The sequence below is a fragment of the Leptinotarsa decemlineata genome, unplaced genomic scaffold, assembly GCF_025532065.1.
Source record: "Leptinotarsa decemlineata unplaced genomic scaffold, Ldec_3_MD MMD2_P_RNA_scaffold_11, whole genome shotgun sequence".
Taxonomy (NCBI): domain Eukaryota; kingdom Metazoa; phylum Arthropoda; class Insecta; order Coleoptera; family Chrysomelidae; genus Leptinotarsa; species Leptinotarsa decemlineata.
The window spans coordinates 6,803,266-6,822,606 of NW_027412525.1; the positions used below are offsets into that span (position 1 = coordinate 6,803,266).

Below are 19,341 nucleotides of genomic sequence, written 5' to 3' on the forward strand. Positions count from 1 at the left end.
TTCCTAACCTGGAGACTGTTCTCCGGGCATGCGCCCTTAGCCCTATATCAGTGGCGTAGCACCCACATACATTACAGTTGTTTTTATTTTTATCGTTGTTTTAATAAATAGATTTATGTCATGACAAAAAAATATATATTAAGCAAAAAAAATTCTGAAATGAATTTTCCATAAAATAAAATACAAGCAATAATTGAAAATTGAACAATAAAAAAGAACTGAAAATTAAATGATTTCAAGCCAATTTACTTCAAGACGTTTCAATTGTTGGTATCCGGCAGGTCAATTCCAGAGGTTACCATTTCGAGGCGAGCAGGCTTCGAAAGACACCTTTTCTCAATCTACTTGATTGATGTATTCTATCGGGTCATTTCTAAAAACGTCACCTTCGGAATGGACATCTTATTTAATCTTTAGGATTTTCTGTTGCTTGCTTCTTCTGATGAAATCGGATTTTGTCTATTTCCATATCGGTACCTAAAGTGCTGATTCTGCAATGACGAGGAAGGCAATATATTTTACTCACTTTACCTGCAATTTTTCATTTAGTATCCTATCTCGAAGAAGTATATATTGTACTTCAATTTATTTCTTTATTTAGTACCCTGCTGGAAGAACCAACTTGGAAAACGAATAGTATTTATCTATTTTATTATCTTCATCATCTAACAATGCAAACAACTATTCAACAACTGTCTTGTTTATCAGAACACAAGATGTCTATGCATTGGATTCACAATGGTGAAAATAATAGAAAATACAAACAGTATTATAACAAACAATTATATTTTCAGTAGTTTAGGAAATATGCCAAAATTCAAAAATGTTCACATTTCTCAAACCACTATAGTAAAAAAAATCTGAGTTTTTTGTAGGATTCACCAATATAATCAAAATTGGTTATATGAAAATTTTCGGTATCTCTATACAGTAAATTTAGAGTTAAAATTGCTGAAAGCCAGCCTATTCTATCAAATTGTCTTTCTTAAATAGGATTCCAGATCTAATAGAGCCCTATAACAGACATCTTACCAATAAATTTCTGACAGGACAGACGGCCACCCAGCCAATCAGTCAACCGGACTAACGAACAGGCAGACGACAGAATTCTCCAGAAAATTCAATTCATTTATTGTCATTCTACTTTTCACCCTCAGTTTGGACGGGAATTTCGTCAAAGTATATAATATTTGCGTGCGTGCGTGCGTAAATTTCTGTTCTACAAACTTTTATTTGGAAGTTTTGATTTTATCTCGATTTTTTCCATAGTGTATTTGCGGATCTGACATATTTCCTGATATATCTCTTAGCATTTCCATAACTGCAACTTAAATTTTTTGTTTTGCACCTTATACAAAATCCCATTTCACCTCAACAATTTAAACTTGTGTTTTCAGCTGTAAGATTATCAGTAGATTTCTAGTTAATAAACATTTCAAACTGAATTAAGTTTGTGAGATGAGTTGTGATACTTTTTGAACTTCATAAAGTACAAGGTTGTAATTTATTGGAAAATGTAACATTCTATAAATTTTATTTGAAATTTCCCTTTAATTTTTCAGCTATCTGAAATACACCTTAGAAAGTTACGTAAAGCAGGACTACAGTCTGATCTACTTCCATTATGGCCTTACAAGCAGAAATAAACCTTCTTTGGGATGGCTCGTTCAAGCTTATAAGGCCTTCGATAGGAATTACAAAAAAAACTTGAAAGCTTTGTACCTGGTCCATCCTACAAGCTTTCTCAAGATTGTCTCTCAGATATTCAGACCTCTCATCAGTGCCAAGTTTGGGAAGAAGTTGAATTATATTCAGAAGTTGAAAGAGCTTGATGAATTAATACCTATAGAAAAATTGGATATTCCTAATGAAGTGAAAGAGTGAGTTTATATATTCTGTCAAAAACATACTAAAAAATGCCAGTATTTTTTGTTGATTTCTTTAGTGTCATTATGAGAGTGAAGCTACAATAATACCATATTATATGGTGTATTCTTGTATTCAGGGTCGGACGTGTTAAAATTATACAAACAGATATTCTGCAATTTCAGCAACAATGATTTTGAATATAGAATTAATCTCTAACAGGAGTGGAGTCTTGAGTTAGTTTGAAAACGAGTTCCGCTCCTGAGGGATGACGGTCATTATTAGAATTAAAAAAAGCAGATCTCATAATGGATTTTTCACTTTCGTAAGTTTGATCCTTTTTTTTGTCTTCTATACAATTGTTCATTTGTAATAATTGATTATTCATTGGGGTGTGTATTTCATAAATTAAACGTGATTTTTTGTATTTATTGGTGCCTAATGTTTTAGGATAGTACCTTCATGAAGTGTAACGAGAACTACAACCACCAGTTCTCTGAATTCTAGGCCTCTAAGTTAGATCTATACGTCACCTAATGAATGTGCCTCACTTTGTTCCTTGGGATTAGTTCCACGTAATCTACCTGTACAAGTTTAGTTTTGGAGTAGGTACTCAATTGTCATGTTTTCAATCAATATAATGTCTACATTCATTTGAAATACAATCATCATCTCTTGTTGTTTTCCATGAGTTTCAAACAGAGCATTTGTATCCATTTCGGAATTGAAACTAGTGAAGTGCAATATTTAAACACTAGTTACGAGAGAAACAGGTGACGGAAGATATACCATTCTTTAGAAGCAGTAAATATAAATTAGAATTAGGAAAATCTACGATTTCGGCACCTAAACACAGAAAAAAGTTCTGAGATTCTTCCACACAAGTCGATCAATTTGCCTGAAGCAAAGGTGTGGAGATCACCAACGAGAATGAGAACTGTTGAAGGAAAAGACAGGATACATAGCACAGGCAGTATCCAAGGGAGTAGCCAGGATTGTATATAGGGGGGAAATAAAGAAAATCCTAGGTTATATTGTTTTGATCGTTGTTTTCAACAAATGAGTTTCACTTGAGCAGTGAAGGTAGTAATTAAAAAAATATATGAAAATCAGAAATAGCGTTACTACTTGACAATCAATCCACGAGGCTCTTCACAAAATCTTCTCATAACTTCTCGTACAATTTCCCCTTTTTTAAATTTTTTTCGGTGATGCTCAGTATACATAACCTGTTTAAACGGTTTTCGATCGTCGTAGACTGCAACCACGTTTTTGCACGTCACAAGGTCGAAAAATACTTTTCCATATTGCTCGTTGTACACAGCTGTGCCAACGAAATAATGGTAGCTTTAGATGGGGGGAGGTGTCCGCCTCCTTTCCACAACTTATACCTTTTTCCGCTTGATATTCAAAAAGAGGAAGATAATAGTACTGGCAGAAATCTTGTGATTTTTCTTTAAAATCAACCAGTATCGTATTCAACATTGAACTGGGATGTAGCGACATTAAACTAAAAGATGGTAAATGTTCGTTAGAAAAACGCTGTTCGAGTGCGGATATCAGTGATTCTAAATAAGAAATGATAACTGATCGCTTTCAAAAATCACATACACTTTCAGCTGGGTGATTGGATCTTTGTTGTTGGCGACCTGCAGTGCTCGGGATTTGCAAATCAGTTCTAATAGCAGCTGCTATTCTATGTGAAATGACTAAAATATTCTGACTTTCCCTGTATGCATTACCGCGATGGTCTTTAATAACAGAAATAATTTTTTCAACATGATTTGTACATGTGTACACATCGATAATCTTCGATTGTATGCATTGGCGATATACCTGAATATTTGGCTATCACTGCAATGCATATAATGAATACTAATTTACTAGAAGCACAGTGTTACTGAAAAGCACTTTTTCTTGCAGCAGCATTCCCTTCTATAGATATATTTGCAAGTCCAATAATAATTTCTTCAAAATGTTTGTTAAAAATGGAAACACTTATATTTTTGCGACTAGCGTGTCTCACATAAGACCGGAATGTTAGGAATATATTTTCTTTTTGAAGTAAATTTTATATTTCTCTTTTAGTTTTTTTTTAATGATACCGATACTTCCAGCCATTGTAAAACCCATCCACAGGCATTTACTCCTAAAATTGTTTTGCATCGTTGACTGCAGATTCATGATATTTTGATAAGACATGCTCGTCAAAACATCATGAATATTTCACTAGTTCGGACTTCTATTGTCTACTATATAAAATGATTTGAAATCCCTGAAACACCTAAAAAAGAAGAATTAAAAATGAGATAGCTGAAAATAATAATTATATTAACCAAAATAAACCTGAAATGAAATAATAGTGAAATAAAATAATAGTGAAATAAAATACAAGTAAAAATAGAACTATTGAATAAATAAAAATAAAGAAATGGAAAAACAAAGAAAATAAAAATAAATTGTGAAGACATTCCAAGTCACGTTAGTTCACGACGTTTCGATTCAAAAGAAAAAAAATTTTTTTTGAACCGCTCATTTTTGAATTTAATTCTGAAAATTACTAATTTCAAAGTGACTCTCTCAAATCTGCATAATTTTGTGAATTCCGTAGCGAAATTATAATTTCTAATAAACATAAAATTGAATTTTCGTCTCTATTTTCATATTCTTGCCAAACAGTACTTTCGTTGAAAAGTGGAAGTGTATCTACAGCGCGTGACCAACTAATTATCTTGCGCTCAACATACCATTGCTCCGTCGATCGCTGAACTTCTTTTATATTTTTTGGAATTCCTCAATTCCCGCTGTCGTTTTTTGCTCGCGTTTTTTATCACCTGTTACTATCTGGGTATTCCTTTCGAATTCACTTTGTTTATTTGCTCCCATATCAAAATGGATAAGGTTAAAAAATACAAAATTTATCGTAATTCTGCTATAAATGAAATTACAGTATTGAGAGCCCTTGCAGATAGGGTTAAAACTGATAAGTCTATTCGAACTTTATTTAAAGTTAGATGCGAAGAGTTGGACTCGATAAAAAACGAGTTCACAAAACAGCATAATTGTATTATCAGTACATTGCTTACACTTCCAGATGAAGATGCCGCTCCAGAGGACGCGGTAAAAGAAGCGTTTCTTGCAGAGTTTTACGCTGTAAAGGCTGTTTATATGGAATTCATTGATGACGTGGTTAATAGCACACAGGCACCTGTTTCATTTCTTCAAACGAGTACGAATTATTCTAAAGTTAAGCTTCCAAAAATAGAATTTAAAAATTTTTTCGGTGAATATAAGAATTTTCCATCCTTTATCGATCATTTTAACTCAGTTATTCACAATAATGATACCTTATCGAATGTGGACAAATTCGATTATTTGATTTCTGCTTTGCAAGGTTCGGCCTCAGGAATTGTAAGGACATTGAAAGTAACAGATGAAAATTATAAAATTGCATACAATGCATTGAATAAACGTTATTCGAATCGGAGATTGTGCGCTCAAGATCTTTGGTTTGAGATTGATGGAACTTCAAGAGTGAATGGTGATTGTTCTTCTTCAATCCGAAAATTATTAGATATATTCGAAGAAAATATAGCTTCTCTCAAATCTATGAGCTATTGGCATATCCAATACTAAAACATACGTCTCGAGTAACGTCTTTATTTGCGAATAAATCTCCTGCATCAAATTGTTTATTCTGTCAGGAGAGTCATTCACTTTATACATGCCCGGCTTTCGCGAATAAACTACCTTCTGAGCGTTATAACTTTTGTAAAAACAAACATCTATGCTTCAATTGTTTGAGTAGATCACATGATTTGAATAAATGCCGATCGACTGCTTGTTGTAAAAAATGTTCTTCGCGTAGTCATCATACTCTTCTACATTTCGATAAAAATCCTGCTGTGGGGGGAAGTGATGCTACTTCATCCACAACTACTTCTATGGAAATTATTATTGCCAATCAAGATAATTCTCCTCATCTTACCGCTACTAGTATTCTCGCTGCTTCGAATGTTACTGCCAAATCTCATAATGTTTTATTGGCAACCGCTCTTATTGATATTTCCGACAATTCAGGAAATTATCAAACCTTTCGCTGTTTAATTGATAGTGGAAGTATGAGTTCGTTTATCACGAAACGAGTTGTAATGCAATTGGGATTGCCAAAAAAAGGCTTTTCTATTGAAGTCAAAGCGTTGGGTTCGATGAAATCCTCGACTTCTGAAGGAAAAGTTTCTCTTTCGTTCAAGCCCTCATTTAAAAATGAACCGATATTCCACACTGATGCTATTATTCTTGATGAAATATGTGACAATCTTCCCAATTTTCGCATTGAATACAAATCATGGAATCATATTTTGAATTTGCAACTTGCTGATCCTAAATTTTATTGTCCAGGGAATATTGATATTCTTCTCGGGGCAGACGTCTTCTCTCAGATCATATTGAATGGAAAAATATCTGGGAAGTGTGATGAACCATATGCTCTGAATACAGTTTTAGGTTATATTTTAATAGGAAAGACCAATAACCACCCGCCTGCCATAACTTCTTTTTTTGTGAGGCTTATGAGCCAAACAATGTAGAAAAAATTCTCAAATCTTTTTGGGAAGTAGAGTCTGTTCCTGATACTCCACACAATACCTCTGATGATATTGCTTGCGAAAAAAGTTTTGTCGACAACGTCACTCGAGATGAAACCGGTCGATATATAGTTGCATTGCCCTTGAAGAATGAAACGATCCAATACCAAGGTATTCGTGACCTTGCTGTCACTAGGTTTTTATCATTAGAACGCCGCTTAATCAAAAACTCGGAGTTATACCAGCAATATTCTGCGTTTATGAAAGAATATTTAGATCTTAATCACATGGAGTTGATCTCTAGTATGGACATTCCATCCACATGTTATTACATTCAGCAAAGTCTTTGAATCAAATATCGCTCAATGATAATTTATACACTGGTCGAAAGTTGCAACAAAATCTTTTCAATATTATCGTCAATTTCCGCATTCATCCTTACGTATTGTGTATGGATGTGACAAAAATGTATAGAATGATTCTTGTTAATCCTTCTCATCGAGATTTTCAAAGAATCATTTGGAGATTTGATCCCAAATTACCGCTACAAGATTATCGTCTTCGTACTGTAACTTACGGTATGAACTGCTCGCCCTTTCTTGCGCTCAGAACACTTGAACAATTAGTTAAAGATGAAGGTGGTACTTTTCCGCTCGCTTCACTCGCACTCAGTTCCACCTGCTATATTGACGACTTCGTGATTTCCATTCCTACCTTTGAAAAGGCTCACCAACTCAAAACTGAAATTATTACCTTATTACGAAGAGGAGGCTTCGAACTTCGAAAGTGGTCTAGCAACGACCTTTCTTTGCTCTCTGATTTGCCTCCCTCTTATTTGTCCAAGAACCGCACACGTTTTCTGAAGATATCGATTCTTGTCTGAAAATTTTGGGATTGCGTTGAAATCCTTCTGCTAATTGTTTTTCTTTCATTGTCTCTGCAATTCCAAATCGTCCTTATACTAAACGAACAATTTTATCCGAATTAGCTCGCGTATATGATCCCTTAGGATTCATTTCTCCAGTAACTTTTTTTTGCAAACATCTCATTCAACAGCTATGGTTGTCCGGTATTGGTTGGGATGATATTCCCAATAATGAAATTATTCGTATCTGGAATCAGTATCAAACTGATCTACCCGTTTTATCCAGTCTCAAAATTCCGCGTATGTTCACAAACTCCCAAGCAATCGCTTATGAAATTCACGGATTTAGCGATGCATCTGAGAAAGGATATGCTTGTGTTATTTATCTGCGTTCTTTTGATGCCAATGGACTGAATCATGTTAGCTTCGTATGTGGAAAGTCCAAAGTTGCACCAACTAAGAAAATTACTATTCCGCGTTTGGAGTTATGTGCAGCCGTTTTATTAACGAAGCTGATGTCATCAATCATTTATCTTATTACACCCCAATTAAATCTGAAACGTGTTTACTGTTGGTCCGACTCCCAAATAGTGTTATATTGGATTAAGGGTCATCCACACCGTTGGAAGACATTTGTATCAAATCGTGTGACATTCATCAGGGAGAAAGTCACTCCTGAACATTGGTATCACGTAGATACCACCAATAATCCGGCGGATGCTGCTTCCAGAGGTTTGTTACCCCGTCAGATGATATCACATTCTATGTGGTTCACCGGTCCGCCTTTCCTTAAAAAACAAGATGAATGGCCTAATTCGCCTTCTCTGCCCCTTGCACCCCCGGTGGAGGAGGAAAAATCAATTCCAGTATTTTTAACCTCTAGTACTGACCATGTCATTGATATTTTATTAGAAACGCATTCTTGTTTCAGATCGCTACAAAATGTTCTAGTTTACTTGCTACGTTTTATCAACAATTCGAGAAAACCTTCTCAAAAATTCTTAGGCTCAATTTTGCCTTGCGAGCGCCACAACGCTCTGTTAGACTTGTTCGACATGTCCAAAGTGTCCATTTTTCTGTAGAAATCGAAAGTAAACGTTTTTCTAAACCTTTGAGAAAACTTCAAGTTTTTTTGGATTTTCATAAGAAGTTTTTTCATGCATGTTTTCGCACGACTCATTTCCTTCTGTTGCAACAATTTTGGATTTTATCTCCAAAAAGAGCTATCAATTCAGTTCTCTCTCAATGTATTCCATGCTGGAAACAAAATCCTAAGACTTTTCAACCCCTCATGGGGAATTTGCCTATTTCTCGAGTTTCTCAAGTTAAACCATTTTCTCACTCAGGTGTCGATTATGGGGGACCCTTTTCGATAACTCTCAGTCGCCATCGTGGTGTGAAAACAATAAAAGCATATTTATGCATTTTTGTTTGTTTCGCTACCAAGGCGGTTCATCTTGAACTTGCCAGCGATCTTTCTACTGACAGTTTTTTAGCAGCTTTGCAAAGGTTTATTGCACGTCGTGGACGTGTATTCCATATTTATAGCGACTGTGGCACCAATTTTTTAGGTGCCCAGCGTCAATTACTCCGTTTGCTCGAATCTTCAGCTTCTCACGAGAATATTGTTTTTCATCCTACTCCGGCAAGTGCACCTCATTTCAATGGGTTATGCGAAGCCGGAGTAAAGAGCGTTAAATCACATTTGGCTCGTGTTATCGGCCAACAAATCCTCACCTACGAAGAATTTTATACCGTGTTAACATTAATTGAATCCATCTTGAATTCGCGACCCTTAACGCCCATGAGCGCCGATGTTGATGATCTCAACACTCTCACTCCCGGCCATTTTTTAACTATGGAACCTGTTTCCAGTCTACCGCTGCCTGATTACTCTGATGTACCCCTGAACCGTTTAACGAGATGGCAACTATTACAACGCCTACATCGGGATTTCTGGCATAGGTGGCATAAAGAATATTTGCACACTTTACAGCAAAGAGGTAGGTGGTTGAATGGCGGTACTTCCCCTCGCATCGGTACTCTTGTACTTATCAAAACTGATAACCTTCCCCCATGCAAGTGGTCGCTCGGTCGTATCTCCAAATTGCATTTTGGTGATGATCAAGTCGCGAGGGTAGCAACAATTAAAACAACGCATGGTACCTTGAAGCGCCCGCTGGTCAAGTTGTGTCCACTTCCACTTGAATAGTACACGACTTTTCACTTTTCTTTTCAGCATTTTTTGTTTTATTTGATGTTTTGAATATTTAATATTAATTTTATTCAGTTATATATTAGAAAATGCCTTCTGCATTTTGCGGGCCAGTAAATGTTGCGGAACGGCTAAGATACTCATTTTTATTTTCTTAATTTTGCCTCACCCTGTACCCTCAAAACGACTTCAATATGATTGCGCCCTCTGTGGTGTGTTGGAGCGATGAAAAGGGACGATTATTAGTGTTGTTGCATTGTTTTTGTGTGGTTGTGTGCCCAGTTCAACTGTGAATTATTCGTTTCTTGCTGATAATATTTATGTTTATCGCACCGCATAATATCGTGCTTCTTGATACACGGATTAGCTTCGATTCCAAGAACTGGTACCAATCTCAGGACTCTGATGAGACAGCCGCAATCCACTCAAGGTAAGTCGTCTTTGAGGGATTTACTTTAACATTTTGTTAAGTGTCATAACGGTATACAGTCCCTACTGTTACTATTACCGTTCCGTTACAACATGATAAGTTTGTCAATTCGAATTTTGTTGATTATAGGCATGGGAAAGGGAGGCATAGGAAGTATAGGAGGTATATAAAATTTTAGGTTACCACGTGTTGTTTTTTTTAGTGAAAAGTTTATCATTCAAGGGGTATCTGTATACCTTAACTACATAAAATTGAAACGATTGTAAGGAGACGTTGTCAGGCTGAAATGGACGATTTATTCAAAATGTCATATTCTTTCGATCTCAATACATTTGAGTAATCATTCAAATCAAAAGTTGAATCTTTCACAGACAATGCTTTTGTGAAAGCCGAATTGACCTTGTAGGGTTCGATTCCAACAATTTCGAAACCAGAAGATATCGAAACGTTTCCACAAATCAACGTTTTGACACTTAGTAGACGTTTTGCCCCCCCCCCTCCATTATTCATTCAATATTATTTATATCGTTTGCAGATCATTGTCAACTAAGTTGCAGCTAAGTGCTTCATGTTTTTTCTGTAACCCCATGCTGGCGTCATTACCATCTCTCCCACGCATACTCACAACTACCATATATAAAAAAGAAAAATGACTTGGGATTTCAGTATTGTTTCAAAATGTTGTGGTGGATACTCATATTTTTTCCGTACCTCACTACTTGTGAAAATGTGAAAGAAATGTTGCAGTATCTATTTCAATATGACTACATCGATAACAATAATTCTCTCACAGATTTTGAATCGACTATGACAAGTTTTCAAGAGAAATATAATCTTCCCGTGGATGGTACATTGAATTCAGATACTCTGAGTTTGATTCTAAGACCGATATGCGTAATCCCTGAAAACGCTTTCACAACTCTGGGTAAACGGAACAAAACATATATCAAATGGTCTTTTCCACAAGCATCTGCCAAAATGAATCTCAATGCTGAAAAAGCCTTCAGTTTATGGGGGAATATTTCTAATTTCAAATATTTTCGTTTAAAGAATACCGAAAAACCTGATATAACTATATCGCTGGTACAAAGAAGACATTCGTTCCGCCGAGACTGCATATCTAATGGAGTATGTCAATTTGAATTTGATGGCCCCGGGAGAATTTTAGCTCATTCTTACACACCTGAGAATGATGAATGCAAAGAAATTCGTTTGTTTGAAGGTGATTGACAATGTTTCGTGATGAATTTCACTAGTTCGGACTTCCATTGTCTATTATATAAAATGATTTGAAATCCCTGAAACAAGTAAAAAAGAATAATTAAAAAAGAATAGTTGAAAATAACAATTATATTAAGCAACAATAAACCTGAAATGAAATGATAGTAAAATAACCTACAAGTAAAAATATAATAATTGAATAAATAAAAATTAAAGGAATGCAAAAAGAAAATAATAAAACTAAAAAAGTGTAGAGATTCCAAGTCACGTTAGTTCACGACGTTTCGATTGTTGGTATCTACAATCGTCTTCGGGTGATGACTGGACTGATTCCTCCGAGAGATGACTATTTTATAGGTCGTTGAAATACTTTCACTTTCTCTACTTTCCATTTTCCGCTTCACTGATTCCGTGAGAGATGACCGATTTGGCGGGAGTTGGTCATTTCTCGTTTGATGATGGGTTTCCATATGTTTCGTATATCTACGCTGGCCTGGCTGAATACGTTGTTGGACAACATGTATGCGGCTTCCTTAAATTTTCTCCTGAACCAATGTTCCTCTCTGTGCAAGATCTCAGCTTGGGACCACTCGATGTTGTGTTGATGGGTCCAAACATGGTCTGCTATTCCTGATTTGCTGGTTTCTCCTCGCTGTGTGTGCTTCTTGTGCTCGGCAATGCGAATATTCAATGGCCTCTTAGTTTCACCAATATAGGATTTTCCGCACTCACATGGTATCCGGTAAATGCAATTCTTGGAATCGCAGTCTGCGTTTGGGGGCCTGGTTTTTGTGAGGCTGCTACGGATAGTGTTACCGGATCTAAAACAGGTTCTAATGTTGTACTTGGAACCAATTCTTCTTATCCTCTCCGATAATCCTCTGATGTAGGGAAGTGCAAGCACTGGTTGTGACGGCTTCTCTTCCTTGCGAGGCTCCTGCTGTCTTTTGGCCAAAGTCTTTTCTACCATCGCTTTGGAGTATCCATTCCGCTGAAGCACAACCAGTGCTTGCACTTCCCTACATCAGAGGATTATCGGAGAGGATAAGAAGAATTGGTTCCAAGTACAACATTAGAACCTGTTTTAGATCCGGTAACACTATCCGTAGCAGCCTCACAAAAACCAGGCCCCCAAACGCAGACTGCGATTCCAAGAATTGCATTTACCGGATACCATGTGAGTGCGGAAAATCCTATATTGGTGAAACTAAGAGGCCATTGAATATTCGCATTGCCGAGCACAAGAAGCACACACAGCGAGGAGAAACCAGCAAATCAGGAATAGCAGACCATGTTTGGACCCATCAACACAACATCGAGTGGTCCCAAGCTGAGATCTTGCACAGAGAGGAACATTGGTTCAGGAGAAAATTTAAGGAAGCCGCATACATGTTGTCCAACAACGTATTCAGCCAGGCCAGCGTAGATATACGAAACATATGGAAACCCATCATCAAACGAGAAATGACCAACTCCCGCCAAATCGGTCATCTCTCACGGAATCAGTGAAGCGGAAAATGGAAAGTAGAGAAAGTGAAAGTATTTCAACGACCTATAAAATAGTCATCTCTCGGAGGAATCAGTCCAGTCATCACCCGAAGACGATTGTAGATACCAACAATCGAAACGTCGTGAACTAACGTGACTTGGAATCTCTACACTTTTTTATTTTTATTATTTTCTTTTTGCATTCCTTTAATTTTTATTTATTCAATTATTATATTTTTACTTGTAGGTTATTTTACTATCATTTCATTTCAGGTTTATTGTTGCTTAATATAATTGTTATTTTCAACTATTCTTTTTTAATTATTCTTTTTTACTTGTTTCAGGGATTTCAAATCATTTTATATAATAGACAATGGAAGTCCGAACTAGTGAAATTCAGCAAAGAAATTCATTTAGACGAAGAAGAATCGTGGGATCTTGATGGAAACGGAGGTACGAGTTTTCTCATGACGCTAGCTCACGAAATTGGGCATGTACTTGGATTGGGGCATAGTACCCAAGAAATTTCCATTATGTTTCCTTGGTATCAACAAAAAACAATTCAATTAGGAAGAGATGACGAATATGCAATTGAATCTTTATATGGTAGACGTAATACCACCACAGTAAAAACAACTCAGCGTTCTACTTCAAGAAAAAAAAAATCAACAACAAATAACCCCCAAATAACGAAGAAAACATCAACGACAAATACCCTCCAAATAACGAAGAAAACATCAACGACAAATACTCCCTAAATGACAAAGAAAACATCCTAGACCCCTGAGACTGAAATAAAAAACCTGTGCAATGTGAAAATCCCCGATTTTATGTTTTTGGCAAAAGCTCCAGAATTTCCAAATCACAGAATATATGTAGGTTACAACAAATATTTATGGAAGCTGGATTTGAGTGAGATGTTGATACCAGCGAAACCAGAGAAAATTGCTGATTATATGAGTGAGAACGTTTCTGTTAACCAAATTTTTCAAAATTTCCGAGCCTAGAAATCAAAGAAAATCATCCAATTCGAGTAACATTCGATATAAATGTGATATTCCAAACTAATAGTGGAAAAGGTTACATACTGTATGAAAATAAATGATACGTGGAATTTTTTGAAACACCTGGTGTAATAACAACCAGAGGACGGATTTCCGATATATTTCCGGGAATTCCAGGAGATATCACAGGTGCTTTTCGATACATTGATGAACACATGTATTTTTTTTAGAAAATGCACCTACTATAAATACAATGAATTCACTCGAAGAATAATTGAAGCTGGACAATTCAATTGGAATTTATTCGGTGTTCCATGCCCTGCAGTAGGACTTTTGCACCAGCTAAAAGAACTCCTGAAGAAAATTACATCTATTTATCAATAAATGACTATTTTGCAATAATATTTTACTTAATGTTATCAATAAATTCTTATGCAATAACTTAATGTTTTTTTTTTTATTTTTTATCACGACCGCTACAACTCCAAGCTTAACAATCTGAAAGTCATTTGAAAAAACCTCTACTAGCACATTACGAACATTATCACATTTAAGTAGTGTCTCATTGTTATGTCAAATTTCAAACTGTAAATAGGTAAATATTCAAATTCTTTTTTCTATTTCGAATGGATGAAAATAAATGAAACCAACATGTGAAATTATCGTTATCACTAATTGATTGAAAGTCTGTAACGGGAAATTCAATATGATGGGAGACGAAAATTCCTTCGGTTATTTTGTTAGCTAATATTGTGTTCGTTGTAAATTTCGCATTGAATATTCTCGAATGTTTTTTTTGTTATCACGCTAGATTATTTAAACAAGTTGGGGCGATTACCCTAGCAATATTAATTGTGTTTCTGTTGCGTTTGTGTGTGCACCATTTTCAATAATCAATGTAACTAGAAAATTTGTCTTGTTTTGTAACAGGAAATTTAATATGATGGGAGGCAAAAACTACGGAAAACAATATATTTCGTATTTTGAATTGAAACAAAATGAAATTTTTCGTTTTCACACACAATTTTGACCAAAAGTTTTTACGGTAAACGAGATGTTTCGTATTGAAAGAAAATCACTTTAAAAAATTTCGTAAATAAAACAAGACAAATTTTCTAGTTACATTGATTATTGAAAATGGTGCACAAACAAACGCAACTGAAACATAATTAATATTGCTATGGTAATCGCCCCAACTTGTTTAAATAATCTAGCGTGATAACAAAAAAAAACATTCGAGAATATTCAATGCAAAATTTACAACGAACACAATATTAGCTAACAAAATAACCGAAGGAATTTTCGTCTCCCATCATATTGAATTTCCCGTTACAGACTTTCAATCAATTAGTGATAACGATAATTTCACATGTTGGTTTCATTTATTTTCATCGATTCGAAATAGAGAAAAAAATTTGAATATTTACCTATTTACAATTTGAAATTTGACATAACAATAAGACACTACCTAAATGTGATAATGCTCGTAACGTGAGAGTAGAGGTTTTTTCAAATGATTTTCAGATTGTTAAGCTTGGTGTTGTAGCGGTATTGATAAAAAATTAAGTATTTATTGATTACATTAAGTAAGATAATATTGCGAAATAGTCATTTATTGATAAATAGATGTAATTTTCTTCAGGAGTTCTTTTAGTTGATGCAAAAGTCTTTCTGCAGGGCATGGAACACCGAATAAATTCCAATTGAAATGTCCAGGTTCAATTATTTTTCGAGTGAATTCATTGTATTTATAGTAGGTGTATTTTCTAAAAAAAATACATGTGTTCATCAATGTATCGAAAAGCACCTGTGATATCTCCTGGAATTCCCGGAAATATATGGGAAATCCGTCCTCTCGTTGTTATTACACCAGGTGTTTCAAAAAATTCCACGTATGATTTATTTTCATACAGTATGTAATCTTTTCCACTATTAGTTTGGAATATCACATTTATATCGGATGTTACTCGAATTGGATGATTTTCTTTGATTTCTAGGCTCAGAAATATTGCCACATAATATTCACATCTATTTTTATCGAGTGCAATTATGTCGCCTGCTGAATTTTGAAAAATTTGGTTAACAGAAACGTTTTCACTCATATAATCAGCAATTTTCTCTGGTTTCGCAGGTATCAACATCTCATTCAAATCCAGCTTTCATAAATATTTGTTGTAACCTATAGTCTGTGATTTGGAAATTCTGGAGCTTTTGCCAAAAACATAAAATCGGAGATTTTCACATTGCAAAGGTTTTTTATTTCAGTCTCAGAGGTCTTGGATGTTTTCTTCGTTATTTGGGGAGTATTTGTCGTTGATGTTTTCTTCGTTTTTTGGGGGGTATTTGTCGTTGAAGTTTTTTTTCTTGCAGTAGAACGCTGAGTTGTTTTTACTGTGGTGGTATTACGTCGACCATATAAAGATTCAATTGCATATTCGTCATCTCTTCCTAATTGAATTGTTTTTTGTTGATACCAAGAAAACATAATAGAAGTTTCTTGGATGCTATGCCCCAATCCAATTACATGCCCAATTTCGTAAGCTAGGGTCATGAGAAAACTCGTACCTCCGTTTCCATCAAGATCCCACGATTCTTCTTCGTCTAAATGAATTTCTTTGCATTCATCATTCTCAGGTGTGTAAGAATGAGCTAAAATTCTCCCGGGGCCATCAAATTCAAATTGACATACTCCATAGACATGCAGTCTCGGCGGAATGAATGTCTTCTTTGTACCAGCGATATAGTTATATCAGGTTTTTCGGTATTCGTCAAACGAACATATTTGAAATTAGAAATATTCCCCCATAAACTGAAGGCTTTTTCAGCATTGAGCCTCATTTTGGCAGATGCTTGTGGAAAAGACCATTTGATATATGTTTTGTTTCATTTACCCAGAGTCGTGAAAGCGTTTTCAGGGATTACACATATCGGTCTTAGAATCAAACTCAGAGTATCTGAATTCAATGTACCCTCCACGGGAAGATTATATTCCTCTTGAAAACTAGTCATAGTCGATTCAAAATCTGTGAGAGAATTATTGTTATCGATGTAACTATATTGAAATAGATACTGCAACATTTCTTCTTTATTCGTCACATTTTCACAAGTAGTGAGGTACGGAAAAAATATGAGTGTCCACCACAACATTTTGAAACAATACTGAAATCCCAAGTCATTTTTCATTTTTATATATGGTAGTTGTGAGTATGTGTGGGCGAGATGGTAATTACGCCAGCATGGGGTTACAGAAAAAACATGAAGCACTTAGCTGCAACTTAGTTAATAATGATCTGCAAACGATATAATATTGAATGAATAATGGGAGGGGGGGCAAAATGTTGATTTGTCGAAACGTTTCGATATCTTTTGGTTTCGAAATTATTGGAATCGAACCCTACACGGTCAATTCGGCTTTCACAAAAGCATTATCTGTAAAAGATTCAACTTTTGATTTGAATGATTACTCAAATGTATTGAGATCGCAAGAATATGACATTTTGAATAAATCTTCAATTTCAGCCTGACAACGTCTCCATACAATATTTTCAATCTTATGTAGTTAAGGTATACAGACACCCCTTAAATGGTATACTTTTCACTAAAAAAAAGCAATACGTGGTAACCTTGAATTTTATATACCTCCTATCCTTCATATGCCTCCCTTACCCATGCCAATAATCAACAAAATTCGAATTGACAAACTTATCATGTCATTATACGAAATAATTTAAATATTTTCAATTGATTATTTTGTTATTCTTCATGTTGCACATTTGTTTTCCCAATAAAACATAAAGTTTGTTCTATTGATTGAATGACAAGTTTTCACTCTTCACACCTGTTGAGCATGAAATTTTTACATTTTCTTTTCCTGATTTGAAGTGCCGCCTACAAATCTTCATTTTTAAAATCTTGATAAAAAGTTTTTATTTATAAATGTTACATTTCCACGAATATCACACGTATTTTAACATTGTATTCTTTTTTATTGCAGATCATGAAAAACACAATTCTTCGTAAGTGATTATGTTTTTATTAACTTTCAAATATTGATCAATCATTGCTTTTCAGAAACGAGAAGGTGTATTATTCGCTAGGGGAAGAAGCAAAATATTATTCATCTTCGGATGAGGGGGTAGATTTTTCGTGAGTTTGTTTAAAATTCAATTGTAATATAAATTTATAAATGTCAGAATGTTTGCAGATTGAACATCGATAATGCAAGATGCAGTTTTTACCCCGAGTGGTGGGGGTTCTGCACTTGTACTGGGCAAGAAGAATACGTTCCACCGGAGTCTACCTCTTGCCCCAAACCCAAGCCCATCTCTGACAGAAAACAAACAAGAAACACATGAAACAGCCGAGCCGCCACCTCCTGTTGCATCTCCAAACTTGAGCCAACCTCCAGCAACTACCAACACCCACAGTGAAGATAAAAATTAATAAATTATTTTAAATTCAATGTGTTTGTTTTTTTTATTTTCTTCTACTTTCAAATATCAGTTTTTCAGCGGAAATTAATTAGTTACCTATCGATATACTATCAAAATATCTACAACTCAATATTTCATTCTTCCAAGCCGTTTAATGATGAATTTGACCTATATTCCTCGCTCTATATTATTAAGCCTTCTTCTACCAATTGAAATTTTAAAGGGAATTTCAATTTACCAATTGAAATTCCCTTTAAAAATAAGGGAAAATTTCATTTTCCCTTATTTTTAAAGAAATTTCGATTACAAAATAAATTACAAATGTAAGGTGATCAGTATTTCTTTTTTCTTAAACGACATCCTATATAAATTTTTCTGTTATTTTTATCTACTTCTGGTTGACTTCTCCTGATGATAGTAACTTGGTTAACAAAGACAAGTGTCCTTCTGACATGTTGGATCACTCTTTATTTCGAATATATAATAATAATAATAATAATAATAATAATATCGCCTTTATTATATCATAACTTATATGTATATTCAACTTACAATTGAAATAAAGGGCAAAGTTCGTCGTCCGTAATGAAATACATCACGGAATATGTTTCATATCATAAACAATTTTTTTAGACGATATTGTTTTTTTTTAAATGTGTAACAATAAAAAATGTGTTTTTTGAAAGCATTTGATGTGCATAAAATGTTGATTAGCGAAACATCCTAAATAATGATATGAAGGAAATGATTTCGATATTTGCATAGTAATTTTGAGATGAATTTTATTGGCTGATAGTCTGTATTTTCAGACGAAAAATGATTGGAACCGAAAAATCGGTTCTAGTTCATACCATAAACGATTTTCGATCTTTCTGTCATGCGTTATTTGTTTGGAAAATGTGTTGCAAAAATAATGTTTTTTCGAAACAATTGAAGTTCCTGAATTGACTGTTTCAACGCATTGAAATTTTGCGAAATATTTCATGTGATAATCGCGGCATAAATGAACGTTTTATCGCTATAAATTTATGACATTTTTTAAAAACGATTCTCATGTCATTTTTGCCTCATTTTCCGTGACGCGATACAATGCAAATCATATGGGCTTTCAGAAGAAATGAGGGTTTTAAAAATGCATTTTTTTTTTCGATGCGATTCAAATGACAAAACTGGCTATTTTAACGCATCGAAATTTTGCAAAATTTTCAATGCGTTTTTCGAGACAAAACTGAA

General features: G+C 34.7%; 2 protein-coding genes across 11 annotated transcripts in view; one reads left to right on the forward strand and one right to left on the reverse strand.

Moving 5' to 3' along the window:
* LOC141480556 (uncharacterized) overlaps window positions 1–19,341 on the reverse strand; it is a 285,808-nt gene that overhangs the window by 124,219 nt on the left and 142,248 nt on the right. The window lies entirely within an intron of this gene.
* The window catches only part of RhoGAP68F (Rho GTPase activating protein at 68F), a 206,661-nt gene that overhangs the window by 100,039 nt on the left and 87,281 nt on the right, over window positions 1–19,341 (forward strand). For 9 of the 10 annotated variants that reach the window (XM_074170584.1, XM_074170618.1, XM_074170589.1 and 6 more), the window contains one exon: window positions 1,563–1,880. The exons of the other annotated variant lie outside the window; for it this stretch is intronic. In XM_074170584.1, coding sequence (XP_074026685.1) covers window positions 1,563–1,880 — 318 coding nt within the window. The remainder of the gene's footprint in view (window positions 1–1,562; window positions 1,881–19,341) is intronic. 10 annotated transcript variants of the gene reach the window in all.